Source organism: Gymnoscopelus microlampas (genome assembly GCF_963454915.1).
Source record: "Gymnoscopelus microlampas genome assembly, chromosome: 8".
NCBI lineage: Eukaryota > Metazoa > Chordata > Actinopteri > Myctophiformes > Myctophidae > Gymnoscopelus > Gymnoscopelus microlampas.
Genome location: NC_139945.1, coordinates 32,289,057 through 32,313,043, shown reverse-complemented (window position 1 = coordinate 32,313,043; position 23,987 = coordinate 32,289,057). Strand labels below are relative to the sequence as shown.

Here is a 23,987-nt window from a genome sequence, read left to right as displayed (position 1 = left end):
ACATACATCTAGTTAATGGCCCAAAACGTATGTCTATATCTGAGTACTGTCAAGCATTTAACATGGTCCAGTACCTCATTCTCATACTGGATTTCCAGCATGGCCCTAGAGCTGCCAAGGTCTTGCATGACAGACTCTGCCTGTTTTAGCAGCTCTTCGCGGTTTATCGTCCTCTGTAAACACAAAACACAATTAAACAAGTGAATACAGACAAAAGGTGGAAAATTTAAGTTTTCAAATTGAGTCTAAAATGCAATTGTCATATCATTTTCTACTAATCCTTGAGATCATATCCTGATTATGACAGACTTAAGCAAACATGATCATCATGCTGATTTCCATCTGTCACTGGGTTAATGACTCAAGCAGAATATAATAAGATATGAACTAATATCTATATGCAACTAATATCTATACAGTAAAATGTGTTAAATGAAATAAGCTTCATTTCTAGCCTCAAAATGTATCTGTGGGTTCCTTTCTACCTCTATTATAAGTGGTAATCATTTAACAGCCAAAGCGTTATCTACGGGTGGCAGGAAATTAAGCACCTAATCAGTTAATGAATTTATGCTATGACAAAGTAAACCACGTCACTATGGCGACAAATTTAACCTTTTTTCGGTCAAGACGTGGTGCCACTCGGCTGTCCTGAGAGTCCGATTGGTTGATCTCGGGGTTAGTGTCAAGTAGGCGCTGCATGGCTCTGTCACGGTCAAAGGCTGTTACGTAGAACAACATCTGCCGTGTGTCGAAAGGGAAGAAGAACGGGCTAAAGTGGTGGAGAGAGAAATGGAGAGGGACAAATACACATTGATAGAGGAACAACAGTAGTGATGCAACAGTAAATCGAACTAATAGATGTAATTGATTATACAAAAGAAAGATTTTAATAAAATACTTGATTTTCAAAAACTACAAAAATAGTAGATCTACAAGTCCACAACACGTCGCAATGCATTGTGAGCTTGTAGAAAGGCAATTTTCGTAAAACAAAAAGTATACAATATGGCTAAAGTGATTAATCAGACGAATTGTTTGTCAACTATAAAAAAAAAATAGAATGTTTTCGTGTCGAGTCGTTGATGAAGATAATCCAAATAATGCGCATTCGATTATTAGATGAATCGAAAAAAACTTCAACGTTTCTCAGGCCAAGGACCCCTTAGCTGAGAGAGAGAGAGATGAAGCAGGGACCCCCACTACATATTGTATAAAACTGTTGCAGATCAAACTTTTTCATAGATTTCATAGATAGTTGGATTCATGCTAATGTGTATTTTAAGACAGTTAATCTTTAAACCCTCAATATTTAGTCAACTTGACTTGTTGCCTCTGTACTTTTTCCCTCTACACCAACTCCGAAAATAGCAGATCTACAAGCTCACAATGCCTTGTGTGATAGGGAACACTATTTTCGGCTATAATGTTCCCTATCACACAAAGATTTGGCGGACCCCCCGTAGTAACTCTGAGGACCCCCTACGGGTCACGGACCCCCTGTTGAAGACCCCTGCTCTAGATAATAATGGCCAAGAAGATAATAGACAACAGGTGCAGACAACAGGTGCATGGGTAGAGCGTTTACCAGGTCTTTCCGAGCTCAATGAGCCAGGTGGGGATGTTTCCTGTCATGATGACCAGCGGGTCCTGTAACTGACGGTTGGCCTTTGCCGTCAGCTTACTGTTGATGAACTCACTATTGGGGATGATCTCCTTACACACAGCATTCTGCAACATGACAGCATTTAGAGTTATTACATTGGTGCTTTTATGCAGTGGTTCTCAAACGTTTTTGGTATGCATTAAGGTCACAGACCCCCATAACGGGTTCATTTGGTTCCATTTGTACACACTTTCGGATTTACAGAATTTTAAGGGTATAGCTGGTGACCCCTTGGAACCCCCTAAAGGTATACACTAAATATGATATTTAGTGTATAAAAAAAACAAAAATCAAAGTATTTTTTCTAGTCTCATGAATTTCATTAATCTGTAAAAAATATATAGTGATTAAAAGCACCATTACATAGGTAGAGCGGTGTATCAATGAAGGGAGAAGCAGGAGACCCATTATCCCATGTTTAAACTACTCAAGATGTAGCTATGGCAAAATAAAAAATATTTTCATACAAAAACATCTTTGCCTTATTAGTCAAATTTTGTTTTACCAGACATTTTATCCAACACTCTTATTTAACAGAGTTGAAAAACAACCATAAAGAGTATCCTTTAATAATGGTGGCAGTGGAATCTTTACAAAAGTCTAAAAGATTAATATCAGACTTACATCATACAAGTAGAACCAGTATCTACTGATGGAGTGCAGGACCCTAAGCAGCAGGTTGACGTCTAAAGAGGGGTCGTCAAAGGTTATGGTCTCTGGTGGCTCCGAAATGAGGTATGTCTCTAAAGGATTGGCGACACTGGGACACACGCCGTCTGAACAAGCACAGGAAGGAGGGAGAAAGAATCACAGACTCATCAAGACAAGTTAACATGTAGAGAATAAGAAAGTGGTTGCAGGTAAAATACCTGGACTTTAGCGGGGGTTATCTGCCTTTAGAATGGATCATGTAATTGGTCCAAATTCATGGTCGACTTATGCGAGGTCGAGCAGAGATAAACCAGGTAGTGGAGGAAATTCCGCACAGTCTTCACTTACAGCAGTAGTTTATTACAACGTTTCAGTCTGAACAAGCTTCATCACGTAACGTTGTAATAAACTGCTGCTGTAAGTGAAGACAGTGTGCTGGACTTCCATTCTTTCATGTTGCACTGGTTGCCACGCACCTGTCCCAGTAGGTGTGCTAAAGGATCTTTCTCTGCAGCTACGGTTGGATGTCTTTAGCCTAAATACATCAACAAAATGAACTGGCTTACATTTCCTGGAACTATATTGAGGCTCTTACCGTGCCACAACTCGTCCTGTTTCTTGGCGTTGCGAGGCGAGGTTTTAGTGGGGGCAGTCTGCGCTCGGCCCCTCTTTCCTCCCACAGCATCTTTGCTGCCATCCTCGTCTTCTCTCACAGGCTTATACCTGGCAGGGTGAGATGTACCAGAAATTGCACATACAGAATTGAAACGTAATGCAATTATCACAGGCTTTAAACCCATTTACCCTGTGACTGCAATCAGGGTTCCTACACTTTTTTACTAATCGATATGAACCCCCCCCCCCCCCCAACCAGATGACCGTATGGTGTAATTAGTTTTTCCGGAAGTAGTTTAGAGCTACAGCCAGAACACTGTTACCATATGGTGTGTGTTTTGGTCCAGATGCCGGCTCGTCCGAGGGGATTGGCCTCATCATCCGTGGACTCCCTCTCCTCCTCGGCCTGAAGGCTGAACTGTCGGACGGCCTGGTACACAGTCATGTTGTACGGCAGCAGGTGGTCACCAATGTAGAACTGTAATCTGTGGCGCACACTGCCAGAATTCAGGAACTGGGCCGCCTGGGAAAATAATTAAGAGTAGATTTCATTTTGAATTAAAGCTCTAGTTTTAACGCAGATCAAACTTTAATGTCCAATAGAAATATCTATATTCATATAGGGCTGTTATTTTGATGTTCACAGGGCTCAAGACTGCGACCAAAATAATATCACATGTGGTCGCATTCCTGTGAGTGCATGATGATCATTATGATGGGATGTGTTAGCCATTGTGGTTGAAAGTAGTACTTTTCTTCTTCAATGGCTCGGTCGGTCTCTCCCTACCTGCACTTTCAGTGCATGTGTACGTAGCGGTGCTGATGAAATGCACAAAAGAATCCTTCTGTTCTTTAAAGTGACTGTCAGCAGTTCTCAGATTGGATGCATGCACATACATTAGTCCTAGAAGTGCTTGGTTCTAATATAGGACACGCTTTAGTCTGTACAAAAAGCTGCCTTGAAATGTATAACATTAACACCATTACAAGAAGAACATTACGAGGGATTAAAAACTCCAGTTAAAGTTCACCTTCTTTTTATAACTGCTTGGCTTTTAAAATAACCTAATGTCTTTTCTCTGAAATTGTAGCTGATAAAGACACCGTGGAAAGTTTCCAGACAGATGACAGATCACTGCTTAATGTTTTTGAACATTGTTAGCCTTGTAGGCTCTGCCATACAGATGGGTGGCTTGTCTGCTCGCTGCGTTCAAGTACCGTACTCATTTGGCACTAAATACAACTTAATTTGTCCCCAGAGGGAAAACTGGTTGTGCTGCAGTAAAAACAGAGAAAACACCCAAGGTTTAACCCAAAGTAAAAAAAAATACATGTAAAAACAAATGCTTTGCTTTTATATGATAACATTTTTGTTATGTTTTCTTTTAAAACTACATTTAGATGGCCTACTTTGTCAGCCACTGCTCATGGCAGAGAAACTAATGTTTGGATTACACTATTTTGCAAATGTCTACTCAAGTCACTCAATCACTGTCAAGTCTTTAGATCAATGCAAAACTATTAATCAGCATGTAAAGTCATAGATGAATACAGTACCATGCTAAACAAAATGCAAGCAAATCATGTGCTGGCACGACAAACCCTGGTTCATATGGCCTTTTGAGAGACATTTCCCAAGTGTGTTTGTAGGAGAGAGAGAGAAGAGGCATATTCTGTTGATATTAAGTGCAAGGTACAAACCAGTGATTCATCTATTTCATCATCTGAACCGTCATCATCACTGTCTTCATCCTCCTCTCTGATTCGTCCATAACCTGTACAGAATAGACTTAATGTAGCATTCCAACTGAGTGCAATGTATTAGACAACAAAAAAACTGAAATATATTATACAAAAGTATTACTGAACGGAACCAATAATAAAACTCAACTATGGCTAAAATAGGCCAAATACTGAATTTTATACTTTCAAATTCTTTCAAAAATGGCACACAACTTGTCACATTGTGACCTTATAGATCTGCTATTTTCACAAAATGTCTGAAAACGTTTTAAAGTTATAAAAATGCAAAGTAGGGACGCCAGGTTGAAAATGGTGGAAATATTACATTTCTGTTAACTTCCTCATCCAGCAGTTTCTCACGATTCTATCGATTATGCAAAATAACTGCAATTGAATCAAATGACTGTGATACGCCAATTATGTAGTAATTGTGAAAGGCCTATTTGCGTAATGTCAAAAACACTGAATAATAGGTGTCTGCCAACTGAATGCTCTCACCAACCATCAGCACTCACCTCGTACAACCAAATATCTTTCAATGGCTTGCACCAAGGCCAGGGGATCAATCTTCACTGGACCGCCCTTCCATTGCTTCACATTAGTGCAATCTGGGTGTCTTTGTAGCTGACACTTCAATTGATGAGTGTTGAAGAATTTCAGTGCCTGAGAGCCTCTGCAAAGGTAGACAAAAAGCATGGTTGAAACTAATACCATCACTAATAAGGGTCCAGTTATTAGTTGACAGCCTTGTGTTGGGTCTCGGCACTGCACCACAGGTCAAAGCAAACTGCTTGTATGGAACCCCATACTTGGCAATAACATTTTGTGAAATGCACCCTAACAACAAGACTATATGGTTAGAATAAAATACATTTACTGACTACAGAGGTCATTATTGAATTAATAGAGAAGATGGTTTTGTAATGGTACCAAAGTCTGGTGAAGACAAATCATAAAAGTGTAGATGTATAAATAAATACAAAATAAGAATACTTAACAGGAGAGGAGATAAAATGAATGGACAATTGACGGCCACAACCCACGTACCTGCTCCCATTGCCGTTGCCACTGGGAAAGTCATGCACTTTAACAGGGAACTGCTCCATTTGGCTCAGGCAATTGTTCATTTTGTGCACCAGTGACAGGAGAGGCCCGTTTTCTGATGGATCCAGTCGGCCTGCAAGCTCCATTCCTGGAACCTGGGAGCCATAGGACAACAAACAGGGAAATTTAAAGACCCATAAAGAGGAATTAAACAAAGCTTTAACAAAATAAACATACAAAAAACACAGACCAAGTCAGGTTACAAAGCCCTTTTGTTAGAGTTAGACATTTCAGAGGACAATAGGTATGTTTTATATCTCAGTAACTCAGATTAAAGCTTCCTAAACGGTGGAGTTTTCTCTCACCGGACAACCATCTCTCACCGGGCAGCCAAAGAAGACATGCAGGAATCTCTTGAGCCGTACATCCCGGCTAATCACTTCCCTGTCGCTGTTGGAGGTTAGATAGAGCAGCAACTGTTTGACCAGCCCACTGTGCTGGATCTCAAATGACGACACGTCAGACTCCGAAACAATACTGCAGATCTCCACCAGACACTCCACACCACCGTCAACCTGGGAAGCAGGATAAAGACAAGACATCATAGATTAGAATTAGCAGATACCATTAACACATTGACTGCCAATCGCGTAGATCGACGCGAACCGATTTAAAGGCGCCACGTGCGTGTATATCTACGCCAACTGGTCTTTTTTTTTTTTTTTTTAAGTTCACATTGCACTTTTTTCAATTTTCATTGTAGCACCACCGGAAACGGAATTATCCGGGATCCGGTTTTGCCGATCCAATCGGCCTCCATTCTACAGCGCACACAAAAACGCTATTTTCTCGTTTGTAGTCTTTCTCCTCGCTGATCACTGTTTAACATAAACCGTTCTAACTACAAGATGGCGACCGTGTTTTTCAAATGGATTTCACTGCTCGACGCAGACCAATCGCGGATGTGTTTACAAACACTTTAATGATCGATCTTAAGGATTTTAACGAGGTCTGTGGCGACATGAAAAAAACAAAAAAACAACAATAAAACGCTGGCACTGGTGAGTACATTATGAGATTAAACGCTGGCATGGAATGTGTTAATGCTTTTGCCAACACCACCATATACCATTAGCAGGTGTATACAAGTATATTTGCAGCTCAATTATAGAAAATCTCATAATCTTTTGGTCAATATTCAAATCATTATTTAACACTTAACCTGCCTGAGTTTTTTTTTTTTTTTTGCAGTTGTCTGCCAGAGATTTTTCAATGAAATTAAAAAAGTACTCAGGAGCCGAGATACAGAATTTTTACGTTTTAAGTTAACAAGGAAGTGGATAGGAGTCTAGATCTTCGAAAAAATCATATCTCCTTGGTCTTTGGGTCAAAAAAAAAAAAAAAAAAAAATGTTTTTCTTCTAAAAACTAAAAATGCTTTATTGGCAGGCAAGTGATGGATTCTATAGAACACATATATGCGTTATTGGCAGAAAATAACGCACCATGCTATGATTTATTGAAAAAAGAAATGTTGAGCTGTTTTTTGCTCCTTCATTGTTTAGTCAGACCATTTTGTATTTGAAATGTGTCATCTTGAATCGCGCTAGAGCTGCACGACTATGGCAAAAATGATAATCATAATGAGATTATCCAAATAACTTGGGGTGTAAACAACTCTTCTGGTGTTTAAGGGAGACAGGTCTCCCTTAAATACGTTACATCAGTAAAAACAACCACTAGATGACTGTTTGATCCTAATAAAGATGATGCTTCTCTACTTAAGGCCCGGCCATAACTACTACAACTCATCTTACAACTAATCTTCACAACATTTTAAATGATATGTAAGACAGCCAAATGAGAGCCCAATCTGGCGAAATTCTCGCACTGGCTAAAAGACCCCAACATGTATAACAATTCTGTATTCTTTTATATTTAAACTGTGACGTCCTGTATTAATTTCCACTTGTGTTGTTGATGGTGTCTTTTAGATTTTGTTTTTGGAGAAAATACTGCACCTGTAAGTTTAGCTGCTCTGTGGCAGTGCAGAGTCTCTGGAGTACATTCAGTGCAGGGTTGCTGCAGTCTACGTTCTCCGAGTTGAAGTAGCGCTCCACAAACTTACTGGCCTGCTCTTTGATCCAGGCCTTGATTTTGTCCCTGAAAATAATAATGTTATCAACAATGGTCACAATAGAGTCAGTGGCTGATCACTGGCATTCACAATTTACGTGACTCACCCAAGAACATACTGAGAACTATCAGCCTTCCTGATCCTACCTGTTATTTGAGATTGAGTCCTTGGGAGGTGCCCTTGCCAGGCCACTCACTCCCGCTGTGCGTGAGGGCTCAGAGCTGGCGCTGTTTGTCTGAGCGCCCAACTTGCCCCAGGTCTTGGGATTGAGACTGGCCAAGAAGGATGATTTGGGAGACTGTGTAGTGGTAGGGCTCTTAGCTGCAGTTAACAAGACAAGAGGATTTAAATGTTCGTAAAGGCAGTATGATTAATGCCAAATTGCACAGTTTTATTATCAGATACATAAAATGCACTGCCTTCTTGAAAATAACTCTTGATATATTTACCAATGTGGTAAAAGCAGGTTCACAGTTGGGTGTATTTTGTTTGCAATGGTGCACGCTACCGTTTCTCTTTAAAATCGACTGTAAAAGCTGGCGTAGCACCAACTCAAAGGCATTAGGGCTCAATATTGCTAACATGATGATATTTTGCAGTTGACAATTGGTGCCTTCAGAAAACATTAACACAAGAAAATGTTGATTAACAATCATTAGTAATGTGGATATGAGATCAAAAAAGGTAGAGGCAATATCATTGATAATGTGGATATGATGCCAAAAAAGGTAGAGGCATTTGATGAAGTTCATTTCACTCAGCTAGAGCAGTATAATAAGAAAAGACACCATTTATCACAATAACCAAATTCCAAGATGATATCTAGTATCAAATCACAATATCAATAGATTGATATAATATTGCCCAACTCTAAAAGGCATCATAGCAAAATGACTGTGAAATGGAATTTAATAAGATTCACCTACACCGTATGCGTTTGCATAAGCAATGATAATTGGGATTAAATATTTCAATTAATACTATGTAGGTCGGAGAGGCTTCTCTGACCTACCAAGTATTTATCTGAACGTTATCACACAGAAAACCATCACTGATGATTAGACTTACCCTGATTGTCTACTTTGTCGTCGTCCCTGGGGGGAGAGTACTTGGGCCTTCTAGGACCTCTTTTAGGCAGCCGTTTCCTCTTCAGGACGTCACTTAACCGACTGGAAGAGGAAGATGGCATTAAAATTAGTCTTCATGGAAGAGGAGGGATTATACTCAATTCATTGCATATGAAGGGTCTCCCATTTACAGGTGCAATAAAAAAAAAATACACACTGCATATGAAGGTTCTCTCATTTACTGGTGCAGTATAAATAACTAAATGGATGATTCTTTGTTTCTTTTGTTAAAGGTGGGCCTATGATGCCATTTGAAACTGCACCAACTACAAGGGCTTAAGGGCTACACAGAAAGTAAATGGGTTGTTTCCAGGTTTATTTATGTAACTGGGTGATAATAGAGAAATGGAGAATCACTAACCCCTGTGGACTGAGGTCCAAAGAATCGTCCATGCTGTGCTGGAAGCTGGGGGATCCGAGGTCAGGGGTGACGTTAGTAGCGGATGTAGTGGATGCAGTGCTAATAGTGGTCGTGCACAAACTGGCAGTGCCACTGGTGCAGGCCTTGGGGGGACTGGTAACCAGGAAGGTTTCCGACTCTGCCAGGTTCTTCACCTGGTGCATTACACCTGGGGAAAATAAATTGACATGTTATTAATTGCTTGCTGCCTCTAACAAGATGCTAGGACAAATACATCACAAGCCTATTCTAATTTGAAGAACCACAAGAATTTGACTTGTAGGGTTAGCCGCATTTCTGTAGGCAAAGTGGCAGAGGTAATTCAGATTGGACTATTATGGACGGTTGGTATAAAAATACAGAAACCATTTTCCCCTTTTTTGGCATCTATTGTTAACACATCGGGCGCCAAACACGGTCTGAACCGTGTTTTCTGTCTTTTTCGTTTTTTCCACACGGGAGGGGCTGTAGCAGCTCTGGAATCACCCACAGTGAATCTGAGAAGGAAGGGCCTTATAGATCACCGTGCCAAAAACATGGCTCCCCATTCGCTTCCATTCTATCTCCTTCTCTAAAACCCCTATAACTCCAAAACCTTTTACGTTGGGGAAAACGACTCATTTTGTATGCGCGATTGCTCCGCCATTGTGACCCGCGGTAAAAATGTTATTCCAGGCGTTAGCCAGGACCATCGTGCAAAATGCACGCATGCTTGTTTCACATGGATTGCTCGTCGTGGAGTCTACAGCTTAAACAGCGCTGCGCAGCTCAACGGTGAAATGTCTGGCACCGAACGTAATCTGTTATTATAAAATTCTGGCACCGAATGTGTTAATTAGTCTCCATTATGACTTAGTCTCCATTATGACCATGGGTTTGCTCCAAAGTAGAGTGCCTAAAATAATATACCCTAATACAGCAACGATCACTGACATGTAGACGTGCAGAAAAAGCATACTAGATTTGAATATCTTGGGTGATGTGATTGGGATATCCCATGAGGAAGGCAGTAGAGACAAAGTACAACTGGTAATCACATGCTCCACTATTCTTTGCATACATCGCTATAATATTAGAGTATGCATCATGGCAGAGATTTGAGCTTTACTTAGCAGAACTATTTTGAACTGCTTCACATTATTACAGCGCATGTAATACTATCCCAGGATAAAACAATGGTTAACTGAAACTCCCAACCTTAAATTAACAGTAATAAAATAAATAACTGTTATATAACTTTAACTCAACTTTTTGTCTTTATAGTTTGAAGCATTGTGATGCATGAACATACAGATTATTTTGCCTCGTACTACCATCTGAGAGACATCTCCATGGTCAGGGGGCATGTGTTAAGTTCCATCACCGTCAACTGAGATCACCGTAAAGTTAATGTATTATAAGACAGTTCTAAGAGTTTTGGGTATCCTTTGGGATGCATTTCAGAGGTACGTAGGGTTGTCAGTTAAGCCAAATTTAAATCAAAGTTTCTGAAAATGTGGTGGTTGGAAATTCATTTGTTTGGGGTAAATACAAGTCTGTGCTACCCACTGGAGGGGTCGACAGCTTCATACCACCAACACCATAATTAAAATAATCATCATTTGTCCACTTTGGGGAGAAGGAAAAGCAACATTACCTTCTCTTCTGAAATAGACGCTGAAGACATCAGGTAGCTTCTGCATGAGAATCTCAGCCATCTGCAAAGAGCCCACTACAATCTTCAGGTCCTGGCTGGACAGCATGGAGGCAATGTGACTGTTGGAAACAAAAACAAAAAACATTTAGCTGCCACTGTGGTTGATGAACTGGATGTTTAGGTTCATGACATGTTTTGATCATGAAATGTTTATCCTCATTGCTCAAGATAATCTTTTGGGGTTTTAGTGATACCCAAGGTGACATCACTGGTCAATGGAACAGGTTTGGACATTCTTCATTCAAAATGTGATGCAGCGATGTCACTCAACATCTACACAATGTCAGTCATCTATGACTTATCTATGAGATATGACTCCAAATGGTAAATACAATCTGAGCCACGTACCGCACCAAACACCGGGGCAGCTTTCCTCAGCTTAACAGACAACCCCTTGAACTTTGTTTATTCTTAACAGACAATCGCTTGAACTTTGTTTATTCTTAAACTGCAAACATGCCACATCCTGCACTCTTCTGCTTTTTTGGCTGTGCTGAATATGTACAACACATCACTCCCTACCTCCGTATTTGAATTATTGGTTCAAGTGTCCTAATCTACACCAGCAACTGAAAAAGGCAGAAACCCTTCTAAGATGGCTAGACGTGTAATGGCTATTGTCTTAAACACGTCAGCGATGGAACAGTGCCACGGACATCTCACCTGGACACAGCATGGTTCCTCAGCACATCCTTCAGCAGCTCAGCGTCAGCAAAGAAGATAATCCTGAGTATGGCTCTAAGGCACTTGTGTCTGACAGCAGGCCCGGCTGAGGAGCTGTACACCTCATACAGGACCCCAAACAAGGTCTTGATGAAGCACTTGGCCAGCTCAGGATCCTCCTTCATTAACTGGGCCCGTGCGTCTTCCCGCCGTACTTCCTGGTGACCCCCTGGACACACAGCAACAACAGGTCAGGTGTCAAGACACATTCAGACTTTTAAGTGAAAGGACAGCAAAAAGGACTCAAGAGAAAAACAAAATATTATGGCAGCATTCAGACTAATTTTATGTTGAGGTGTTAAGTACGACTGCACATCTCTGCATGCCTGGTTTCTTATTGTTTCAGGGTAGTAAAGAATCCAAGTGTTGAGCATTGGGGGTACAATGCAGTGGAGAAATGCCTTCTCTAGCACATTAGCACAATGTCATATGTTAGAAATACATGAGCAATCACTAAGTAACTTCTTAGCTTATGCCCCATTGTGGTATACCTCACACTAAGAAATAATTGCCATAGTGGTAGAGATGTAGTTTGGAAATCCTGACAATTTATAGAAAGATCAATTAGGCATACAGTAGGTAGGAATATTAATATTACCAATATCAAACTCTGGTTTTCATACAAAGGCAACAGATACAATGGTAGTAAAAGACTACAGAGACATTATGCTCAGGTGTAGAGGGTCTTGTCAGTCTTACCTGTGTTGGGGTTGGCGAGAGGATTGGGTTTCCTCTGGATGCCACGTGCTGTGCCTGTGTCCTCATTGATCTGCTGCATAGAGTTGAAGTCAATGGTGTAGACGCGGCCCAGGGTAGACAAGCTGATCTCGTCCTCCCCATTCTGATGGGCTGTCTGCAGGGACAGATAATTACACAATACCACATGTCAGTGTAGTGCACAAATGATGCTGGCTCAACACCATGAGATACGAGGGCAAAGTTTGGGTCCGATTCACCCCTCCTGACAATTGAACTGATGCAGACCAGCCTTGAGCCATATACAGTACGTGTGTGTGTGTGTGTGTGTCTCACTGTCTCTCTTTATGACAAAATAGCAGCCTACATTTGCAAGCGTCCAGTGCCAATTTAGACCATGCTAGATATAGTCAAGTACAACATTAAAATAAATACATCTGTTCAGACAATACATATTTTAATTTACCACAATACATCAGAATGCATGCAAAGTGCAAACACAGCTGAGCAAATACATTAAATGTATTGCAACAAAAACTAACTCCAAATAATACAAATAATCAAAGCTCAGTATTGCAAAAACTAACCCCCAACTTATCTAATCTCATTAACAGAAATATAAATTAGTTCATAAACAGATGAATGCGTATAGATTTCATTCACCAACAGAAGTGATCACATTAACTTAAAATGTGTTTAGAAACACCTATGTGGAAGCATGTATTTGGTGAAAATGAAGTTTCTCCCACCCACTAGTAAAATACAGATGAACATTTGGCCAAAACGTATTCATGTAGAAAAATGTGGTTGATGCATTTGCACATGGTATTGCTACCTCAATGATCCGGCTATCAATGCGGTTATAAGGGTGCCATAACCCCCGGTCATCCCTCCACTGCCAGATGGCTCCTTCTGTGGTCTGGGCACTGCCTTTTTTCAGCATGACATCCACTGCGAAAATGCCCTCTCTGGGCAGACAGGGCATCAGCTCACTGTGGGTACAATAACAAATTACAATTAGGGTCATTCTATGACAAAATCTTTACCTACAGAGAATCAGCTTAATGGAGACAGCCTGGCATTGGGCACCTGACAGATTTAAAACTCAATAATAGATTGAGGGAGTGCGTTATTTGGATCTCTGGGGGCAAGCTATTAGTATACATTTATCGGTTTGGTAGGGCATTCCACATTCTGGTGGCAGTATAGTATAATGTATTTTTCCCCATGTCCGTGACGAATTTAGGAGAATAAGGTCCAAGGAGCTCCCCCTGGTGTTGTGCCCATGGGCTTCTCTCACTCTTAAGGTTGTTTGATAGGTACATGGGCACCGTTCCTCCGTTTTGAACACCAGATGCATTGCAAGTTGCTGTACTGAAACAAGCTAACAAAGCTGATTCTGACCATATACAATATCAAAAAACCCAGTATGGCATTTGTTTTTAAGAAAAATCTAAACTTCCTGTTTATTTTACCATTTGAAGATCTAGATCCGCGGATCCAGTCCGGGTCTGCTTCCTTCTCCACAGAAAATGGCAAAATCAACATGAAGTTGACATTTCTATTAAAAACAAACGCTGTACTGGATTTTCTGATGTTTTATATTCAGAATCAGCTTTGTTTGCATTTGTTTATGTGCTAAAAGAGCAGTTTCACCTAACAATGGAAGTCAATGAGGAGCCGTTTCTAAATTATTAATTTCTAATCAACTAGGCAACGGAGCAAGATATCTTGCAAGTTGGACTAGTTACATCATGCCTAGGTAACTACACAGTCCAAACCTCTACCAAAGTATCCTATAGCTCACAGTGGTTCTGGGCAAGGTTTTCCTAAAAAAAAAAAAAAACTCTTTGTATCAATTATGCCACAAATTCGTTAATTCAGTAATTTAAAATAAAAGTACAAAATTGTAGTCAGAACAAATTGCTTCAGATTTTAATTGAAGATATTTACATAAGAGGAAATAATAAAGAGCAACATTTGTGCTACATACTGTGGATCAAAGTTCCAGCCAGTGTGCGGGACCTTTTTCTTATATTTTATCATAAGAGATCTTCTATTGAACACAATAGGAAGTAAATGACATGCAGGTGAATGCAGGGATGTGCAAGGAGGAAAAAGGGGCTAGAGGGACTTTACCAAATGAGGGAGGTGAGTTCATAGAGCTCCTGAGGGCTCCGGGGAACCAGGTCAATCTGCTCCTGGCAGCTTCCATTTGATGCACCACAGAGGAGAAAGCGCAGAGTCTCGGCTATGTCTGCACAAGATGAGACAGTCTTGTTAAATTGCACTCTTTACACATGGTCTACTGGAACCTACTTGCAAACAACAACATGGTTGACATCTGAAATTACTAAAACAAAATAAACTGCTCTTTGAGACTTTACTCTAGTGTGAACAATTTATCCACAGGCAATCAAGAGTTGACATGTGCAATGTGTTGGACGCTGAGAATGTGTGTGCTCATACAGTATATGAACATGGATCTTCAGGCATGACAGTGAAGTGACTCACTTTGTTTCATGAGCTGCACAGCCAGGCAGGGGCAGTTGGAGCACATGAGGGAGAACATGCGCACCACCATGATGAACATCCCCGAGCTGAGCACAGGGGGAGTCACCACCAGCAGCTGCTGAATGTTGGTCAGTAAGTCCCGTGAGGCCACCTGCTGCAGCAGGTTCTGTTGGGTCAAACACACACATATTGACACATAAGCTCATTAGTGTGGTGGCAAGGTCAGAACGCAAAACACTCAATGCAAACATGGAAGAGGCCTCAATAATAGAGGCACATAAACATACCTCCTCATGCTGAAAGTTGTCCACCAGTCTGGCAAAACAGAGACAAGTGCTTTCGACGGATTTCTTATCCTGGAGAGGGGTTAAATGCGTACACAAATTAATAAATCTCTACTGTAAGAGACACTTAAAAATGTACTGGTTAGACATTACATAGGGTTTTCCAGGCCTTGCTTATGAAAATAATTCAACACATTTGGCACTTTGTAACTTGGTAACTCAATTTAGGTTATAGTTCACTGGTTGTTGACAGGGTTGATCGAGCACCTGGTGTGTGAGTCTCTGAGTCAACAGTGGCAGAGAATCAGCAACAAAGTGGAACTCGTCTGGGGTGATGCTCTGGCAGCAGTTGGCTGCAATGGCCAAGGCATTCCTCTGAGCATTGATGCTGAAGAACTCTAGGTACAACAGACAGTCTGCAAGCCCACCCTAAACAGAAGCAATAGAAACAAGGAGAGAAAAGTGCATAATGACTTCATCAAGTGGTTTAAAAATTAATGCTAGTCCAGGGGACAAAAGGGTATATTGTGAAACAGTTCAATAGTAGAAGAGGTCAGTCTATCGAGGTTATACTTATATTGGGGTCTGGATTTCAAATAAAGCAGCAGACTTTAAGCGTTTCGGAACTACAATTCTATCCGTGGAAGCTTGAGTCATGTTTTTGTTGTTATGGCCACCCTTTATCGTTTTATTTACATTTGTATTTTGTATCTTCTCTTTGTGAGGATTTCTCCCGTGTGTAATTTCTGATGTGTTATAAATCAGGGAGAAGAGTCTGGATTGTGTTTGTCTGTGTTATAAGGAGCCTCTGGGAGTGTCTCTTTTCCTTGCACTCTTCTACGATTAAGACACATTTTAACTCGATGTCCCAAACGAGAAATGAACCAATGTGGAGGAATTGCAAGGACAATTTTTTGCCGAAACATTTCAAAAAAGTGTTTATGGGGTGTACAGGTTAAAAATACATTGTTTCCACTTAGCATTAGCTTATCCCTATTATGGATTAGAGAGTAGACTGAGCACAGAGGGTAGTTGTCATGGGGATGTCGCTAAAGGATGAGCAACTCCAGGGGGAGGGGGTACTACACAGGGGTCCGAGTACGAGGGAAATGCTTTGATAGGCTGAGCAGAGTAAAGGCGAGGCAAGCTGATACTACATATGGAAAAACGCAATTAGCATTAGATCTACTAGACCATACCCGTAGGGGGATATGAGCACCCAAAGTGTGCAGTTTGGCTTATGCGCTGTGAGCCGACAGTTTATCAGAGATGGAAATTGAGTTTGTAGTGTGTACACACACGCATATCCCGTCGCCGCGTTGTGGAGGCACAGAACACACACAAACACCCGCGCATATATAGATGTAACAGCAGGAGCCATCCCCCGTCGCCAACACACACGCGCACACACACACACACAACGGTACATCCTCATGCGGCCAGAGCCGTCCCCCGTCGCGAACACACACACACGGCCGTCGCGCGAACACATATAATGTACATTCTTGACATGTGCCTCCCCAACGTGCATGCGCACGTGTGTGTCCGCGCATACACGGCCGCGGACCCGAGTTGTGGTGCGATCATCTCCCAACCCTCCCTCCCCCCCCCCCACACACACCACGGAGCCGCGACGCAGTTTGATCTCCGGTTGTTTTTTTTAAACGCTAATAAACAGCTGAGATTTGATGAAATTGAAAAACGGGCTTCGCAGTTACGTTCAGATGGTAATGGTCAATGGCTGTGAGCAAAATCAGAGCAATTGCTCCAGCCACTGAGGAGAACCGGGCAGCTTCACCATGAGACGACTACAGACACGACGACTACACGACTACAGAGGTTTGTCAAATTATAGGAGGATGCCAAGGACTGATCTCTTTAGGGTTGGAGAGGTAGTAAAGGGCTTCAGATACTGGCTAGGCCTTACACAAAACAAATTCAATGGGGGTGCAGGGGAGATACAGGTGTTAACAAGAAAAACAGGGAATAGTGAGATTAACACTTACAGCCTGCAGGATGGCTTTACTGTGTCGCCTTGACAACATTTCCAAGGCAGTTAGTGCCTGCTCTGCTACGTCAATGAACTGGATCACCTGAAGCTATAAAATAAAAGTGGGAAAGAGCATTAGCATATCTAAGGGCTACCATTGCAAATAAACAAGACATGAAAGGCCTGAGCAGTGGAGAGGTGGATGTCTCACCTTTTCCAGGAAGACAGGAATGGCATCGACCACCACGGCAGAGGATCGAGGCAGTGCCTCCATCATGTATGTGAGAGCGCGGGAGGCATGGTTCATCTGTATGCGTAAAACAAGGTACATCATAAAGAATACAGTGACGATACAAAATGAATATGAAGAGAAAAGATTCTACAAATAAAATAAAGGGCACATATAATACTCACAATATCAAAGTTATGCTCCATTTGTAACAACGTGATCTGTGAAGGAAAGTGGGCGTTAAAATGCTGAAATCATGGAATGATTAGAGCAACATAAGGTTGTCAATGTTCGCATTTTAACACAAGCAAACATCCAGAGTTGAACATAGACTTGATAGACCAGGTGTAAATCTATGTGTAAATCTATAAGCCAGAATGCTCACCAATGCGGGCACCACACTCTTGACAGGGAATCCTCCCAGTGTCTCTTCATTGCCCATCACCAACAATTGACACATCTCAATGGCAGCCTGGAGCTGCTGGGACTCATCACCTGTGGCCTGCAGGCCTTGCAGCAGCTGCTGAGCTTTGGAGCCTGGGAAGAAAGGGGGTTCCCGAGAGAACCATGATGAGTAGGCCAGGGGTGCAACACTTTCAATTTATTGATTTAATCTATTCCTATTTATTTTTTTATATTGTGACAATAGTCAATCTACAATACAAAGAGTCACAATTCAATGCGTTGTGAGATTGTAGTTGTAATTATTTGCTATATTTTTTTAACATTGTGCGACAAAATATACATTTGAAAAAAGTAACCAAGCAAATAATTGCTAAGAAGATAATCAATAGTTTCAAACGTAAATGAGAATAAAAAAGTACATATTTTATTTTAACACTGGTGTAACACGACAACTTTAAAAGTTGAGGAGGTAGTACTCACTGGCTCCACTTCCTATGGTCCTGTGGAACAGCTGTGACATGCGAGGCCCAAGGGGCCCAAAGAGATGTGGTGGGAGACCCCTGGCCTCCAACAGAGCTAGACATGAACAAAAAGAAATGTACTTAAATAAACTGCATGCTCATACACGCACACATACTGTACACCACAGGCATTTCCATCAGGATGGAGAACAATTTTAATGTATAGTACACCTAGCGACTCCACCTTTCAACACAATGGATGGTGGTTAGAATAAGTTGGCACAGCATTGATCTGAAAGAGTATATAGTTTGACATTCTCCAAGAACACAAGATATCAGCCAGTGCTACAACGTTAGCACCTGGGTAGCACCTTCAGTAGAGCCAGCTAGACCTCATTTTAATAAATTGGAAATAAATGGATGGCTGACCAAAGAGAAATCTGAGGCGTGCCAGAGAGCGTAAATGGCATTTGTGGTGAAAAGACTACACACTGTTACGTTACCCATGGTAGCATACGGTAGCTTGTTATCTAAATGGAAGGACACACTGTCTGTGGTGTTGATGCGCGATATAGCCACATAACTTAGGACATATTCACACATATTCATGGAGGGGACATATTCAACCAGCTCGTTCCACTAGTGGCGATAAGGGTTAATTAATATTGAATTCATGCACAAACCTTAAATAAAATATTAAAGTATTCCCATCTACTTACCTTGCAGCCTGCCCATTTCAGAGTCATCAGACTCACTCTCTCCAGAGGTGGTCATGCCTACGGCTCCAGCAACTGAGCTAGAAGCTGGATATATAAAAAAGGGGGAAAAAGGATGGCACAAGGATGAAGTGTTAATCTAAACCAAGACTAATCTGTGATTGAACTAACAGTGATCATCCCCAGATTGTTCATGGCTACTTAGGAAACAGCAGGGTCTTCCAAGCTGATGACCTAATTTATTATGTGTGGACATAGCTCTATTGCAGCAGCCCTTTGCTGTTTACGCAAAACAAATGCTGCAAATACTTCATAGTCAAATGTTTTAACTGCACACTGGGCAAGGGCCAGGTTCAAGTTTGTTATGGAGTGAAAAGCTGTTACGCACCTGAAGCCCCTTGTGGTGCCTCGTCAGTGCGTGCGGCCGACGAGTTGGCCCCGTCCTGGTTGTTATCAGAGTCGGCCATTTTCTCCTGTCGGCGAGCGTCGGCTGCCCCGCGCTTGCCCAGGCCTGAGCCCCGCCGACTGAAGAAAGGACAGCAGAACAGGTTGTGGTGATGAGTAATAGCATATCAAAGTAGAAAGCATTATACAGTCAGCCATTGTAGAGAAATATACAGTCATGTTTCTGTTTTCTGCTCAATTTGTTTTGGCACCAAGGATGGCTACCAGAGGTGTCATCTGGGCAAAATTATGCGTTTCCTACAGGCATGTATAAGTGCTATGCACTTTTCCTAAAAAGCCTCAAACACCACACCAAAATGCATGTACTTTTATACAATAAAATGTCATCCTCCTATGCCGAACGCCAAAAGCAGAGAAAACTGTATTTAACAGAGAACACGCTGTCTAATGTATATTAAGCTACTGCTCAGACCTAGTGAAATGATCCGAAAAAGGTGAGCTGGAGTGTATGGGATACATTGTTATTGGTTAGGGCTACCCATCCTGTCTGTTGCTGCAAACATCCACCTTGTGTGTATTGATAGAAAGATATCCCGTCTCCCATTGCCATTCATAATATGTTTTCGTTTTTTTTAATAGTTTTTATGCTTTACTTCATGTGTAGACAAACAGGAAACCAAAGGTAGACGGATGAGAGACATGCAAGACAAGATGGGGGTTGGATTCTGACCAGGGTCCTCACTCCTCATGCTCACAAGGAGCATAATGGTCTGAACTAACTGGCTGAGCCATCAGGCACCCCTAACTTGCATCACAGGTTTGCAGACTGCATGTTATGTTACGCAGAATGGCATGTGATGCTATTACATTTATGTCATGTGATAGAATTCAAAAAGTTGTATTACCTATAGTCATTATAACTTAAGAGTTATTACCAATAGTTGACATAGTAGAGGACCTGGCTAGGATATGCACTTAATTTAGGAGAGAATATCTCAACTGTTTTTGGCTAATATGACCCCAAGGAACAACTTAGGAACTGTGAGAAATTCTCTATTCAGGACGAAACACCCAAAAATGACCACGCCCCTTTAAAAATGACCACACCCTGTGTGCTACTTCCAACATGGCTCTATCTTCTAAACCGTTGGAGCTACACATTTTCTGAGGTGCTCAAAATATTATGTTCAATATTTTATGACAAAACACATAAAACGCTATAAACGATCAACGTACTATTGTCCAGGGCCTTAGGGATATTTTTTTTTTGCACAAATCAGTGTTCCAGTAACATTACTCCTTGTTTTATACTTGACATGAGAAAAAGGAACATTACTCCTTGTTTTACTCATAACTGATGACAGATCGTAAAATGCAGTGTTGTGTAAACTTTCATGGATGAAGACTGTTTTCTAAGCCTGTATTACATTTGCTAACCAGTGAGCCCATTAATGTGTCCTCTGGTGCATCTCAGATGCCCGGAGTAAATCAAAGGAGAACCTGCGTTATTTTTAACATTCTGTTAAGAATTCCTTTGGCCTGGTTTTAATTCTCTCGGCTTGGTGCCATGCCTGTACAATGAATGGGGAAACACTAACACCACAATCAAAATACTTCAGTAGAATTTCGTTTATCTGAACCTCACTCATCTAAACAATATCAGCCCACTGAACAGGGTCTGTTTCTTTTAGCAACTAATAGGGACGTTCAAAACGTTCAAACATCATGCTCATTGTGCGCTTGTAGATAGCCTATTTTCTAGCGAGCAACACAGTTGTATTAATAAATCATCATATTAGCCTACTGCATTTACCAAGGTCATGTTTGTTACTCACTGTGGCATGAGCTTGAACCAACCAACCTCTCCACAATTTCATGGCGCATCGAAACTACTGGGTAATTATCAGCTCCATTTGTCACTGGTGTCTTTTCTCATATTTTACTGTATTTGTTTTGTCTCTTGTACTATGTCTACTTGTCTTGTATTGATGTCTGTTTTTGTATGGATAACTATACCACCACTTTGTAACACCCTGCTCAGGGACTTAGCTAACTCTGGCTCAATAACGTGGATGTGAAAACTGACATGTTGATTAACACATTCACCGCCAGAGTTTATTCATTATGTACTCACCCACTGCCAGACATTTGAGTTTTATAACCTTTTGAACCGGTCACAAAAAATTTAGATCCATTAAAATCCGCGATCTGATGGCGTTTATAAACAAAGACGACGGACGTACGAGCCCTCATAGTGTTTAGGTTTTTCTTTCGTCTTCTGTGATTTCAGCGGCTCAAACAGGCTGCAAACGTCATATCCGTTTGGCTGTGACGTGATTTCCGCCCCTCCCCACCGGCCATCTTAGATTAGCTTAGCATCCGATCGGCTATCAGATCGTTCGTAAACACAAAGAGGATAACTGTTCGTCGATCAAAGAAAATAAAATACAACCGGAGCTTACCATTCGTTTTTTAAACCATGATGTTTAGCCAAAACCAGGAAAAAACTGTTTTTTCAAGATAAAAACTGAACCGGAAAACAAAAGCGTCATGGGAAGAGAAAAAAATCAAGGATGGTACCGAAATGTACCGCGATCGTTATTAAACCACATAAAAAGCCGATCCCGAGATATCTCGGGATAGGCGGGTAACGGGTGGATTTGATATCCCGAGATATCTCGGTATTGCCGGTAATTGTGTTAATGTGCACTGTCCCTGATAAATAAAAATAAATCACTTGTGTGCCAAATAGTCTACATAGGCAATCTTCTTGAGTTTGTAATATCACAGTGTGACATCAGCAAGGTTTATAAATGTTAGCGTGCCAGAATAGTGTCCATATATGGGCCTGTTACGTTTGTGATGCCCCCAGTCAACCCACAACGCAATTTTAATATACCGGTAGGATAATAGTCTGGATGGTAACACAAACATTTCAAAAGTAATGTGTCCTACAAAAAATAAATTTCCTATTTGGACAAAATGTTCACTTCAGAGAAGCCGACAGTGTTAGTTGAGTTGTCTTGCATTTAGATTGGATTGCAGTTGGATGTCATTAAATGTTAACAGTTTTACTCTGACAGGCCGCTATACATTTCCAGGTAAATATTCAAGCCATGCCCTGAAACTTTTTCAGCCCTCATGAGTTTCTTATCTACCAGCAAAACGTTGGCAAATTTAACGCAGATGCATTGCAATGCGCTGTGAGCATGTAGATTGGAGATCTGTTGTAGTGTAGACGGAAAAAAAACAGTCTAACTAAATTGCAACTCCGTCCGTTTCACTAAGACTAGAGGGTTTAAGTGGTTAAGGGCTGCTCTCTATCGTTTGTTACCAAAAGACTGCCATTTCTTTTCTTATTTGTACAACTTGAAGTCCCGTGTGACCAGTACCTGGTGCTGGCACAGGAGCCCGTGGTCTTCTGGCGTGTGCTCCGCCGAAAACTGGGGAGCTCTGCTGGAGGAGACTCGCTGCGCTTCTTAGTGGACTTCCTCAAACCTAAATGAAATAACACAGCACAGTTACAATCTCTTATGGACTACATACCACGGGCAAGCATCAAACACAATATCCACAGTGCATAGCTCAATTGATACATAAAGGCTACTTATTACAGTGGTTTGTGGCCAACTTACTTGAGAAAACTAAGGCACCCATAACCCCAAGTTGGGGCGAATGGCTGGGTTTAATTATTGAACACAAAAGGCAAACTCAAATATGTTTTGGGTGGAGCAAGCACATTTGACTATGGTACATAAAGAGGTGACAAGCTCTGCAACAAGAGAAAAGAGCCTCTTATATATTGTTATCATTGCAGTGCAGTTGGGGCGTGTTCAGTGTGGAAAAAGTGCTGTCGATAGCTTTTTTTGTTTTGTATATAGTCATATACTGTATATACACTCAAAGAGCAGGTCACTCAATGCAAAATCTGTTTTTACAATGACCCACTACAACTACAACAAAAGAAAAACAGTCCATAACAGAGCTTTTTTAATTTTATCTTTTCTCAACTGCCAAAAAAAGTAGCTCAGCGCTTTCAAGGGGGTGGCCATTTTCAGAGAGTTTGGCATTCACTCCCCATAGTTTTAATGTAATAAAAGATGGCGATTGGAAAACGCGCTGTGCGAACAGCCGAACACACTCTTTCGACTATTGAAATCAAGACTATTGAAAACAAGACCACATGGCTGCGAGAGCAAGGACTGGTGCAGCTAGGGTCACCATTCAAAACAGTGATGGGTCTAGACAGCAGTAGCTGTAGAGTTGTTTAGAGCCCTGTGCCCCCATCCAGCAGAGTATTAATAGAAACTTCACTATGCCCATATGACAGGACAACCTTCATGTGAAACCTGTGCGGCTAAATGTACCACAAAACTATTTGCAAAAACTTTAACGACAAGTGAATAACAAGTTAAAGGATATGAGAAAAATAACTAAAATTGCAATGTTGGATGACCTCTAACCTTCAATGTACAGTACCAGCACG

General features: G+C 41.2%; 1 protein-coding gene across 6 annotated transcripts in view; it reads right to left on the bottom strand.

Moving 5' to 3' along the window:
- Positions 1-23,987, bottom strand: part of trip12 (thyroid hormone receptor interactor 12) — a 43,146-nt gene that overhangs the window by 8,537 nt on the left and 10,622 nt on the right. For 4 of the 6 annotated variants that reach the window (XM_084064216.1, XM_084064219.1, XM_084064221.1 and 1 more), the window contains 30 exons: positions 22,894-22,999; positions 19,485-19,621; positions 19,100-19,183; positions 18,400-18,495; positions 17,900-18,051; positions 17,700-17,735; positions 17,497-17,592; positions 17,302-17,394; positions 15,563-15,724; positions 15,299-15,367; positions 15,012-15,177; positions 14,637-14,754; positions 13,333-13,489; positions 12,501-12,654; positions 11,742-11,970; positions 11,019-11,137; positions 9,344-9,551; positions 8,924-9,024; positions 8,002-8,176; positions 7,740-7,881; positions 6,085-6,294; positions 5,723-5,874; positions 5,191-5,348; positions 4,634-4,707; positions 3,256-3,455; positions 2,913-3,040; positions 2,291-2,442; positions 1,589-1,731; positions 616-772; positions 75-173 (listed from right to left, as the gene is read on the bottom strand). In XM_084064216.1, coding sequence (XP_083920342.1) covers positions 75-173; positions 616-772; positions 1,589-1,731; positions 2,291-2,442; positions 2,913-3,040; positions 3,256-3,455; positions 4,634-4,707; positions 5,191-5,348; positions 5,723-5,874; positions 6,085-6,294; positions 7,740-7,881; positions 8,002-8,176; positions 8,924-9,024; positions 9,344-9,551; positions 11,019-11,137; positions 11,742-11,970; positions 12,501-12,654; positions 13,333-13,489; positions 14,637-14,754; positions 15,012-15,177; positions 15,299-15,367; positions 15,563-15,724; positions 17,302-17,394; positions 17,497-17,592; positions 17,700-17,735; positions 17,900-18,051; positions 18,400-18,495; positions 19,100-19,183; positions 19,485-19,621; positions 22,894-22,999 — 4,073 coding nt within the window. The remainder of the gene's footprint in view (positions 1-74; positions 174-615; positions 773-1,588; positions 1,732-2,290; positions 2,443-2,912; positions 3,041-3,255; positions 3,456-4,633; positions 4,708-5,190; positions 5,349-5,722; positions 5,875-6,084; positions 6,295-7,739; positions 7,882-8,001; positions 8,177-8,923; positions 9,025-9,343; positions 9,552-11,018; positions 11,138-11,741; positions 11,971-12,500; positions 12,655-13,332; positions 13,490-14,636; positions 14,755-15,011; positions 15,178-15,298; positions 15,368-15,562; positions 15,725-17,301; positions 17,395-17,496; positions 17,593-17,699; positions 17,736-17,899; positions 18,052-18,399; positions 18,496-19,099; positions 19,184-19,484; positions 19,622-22,893; positions 23,000-23,987) is intronic. The other 2 variants (XM_084064218.1, XM_084064220.1) reach the window with 1 other exon arrangement.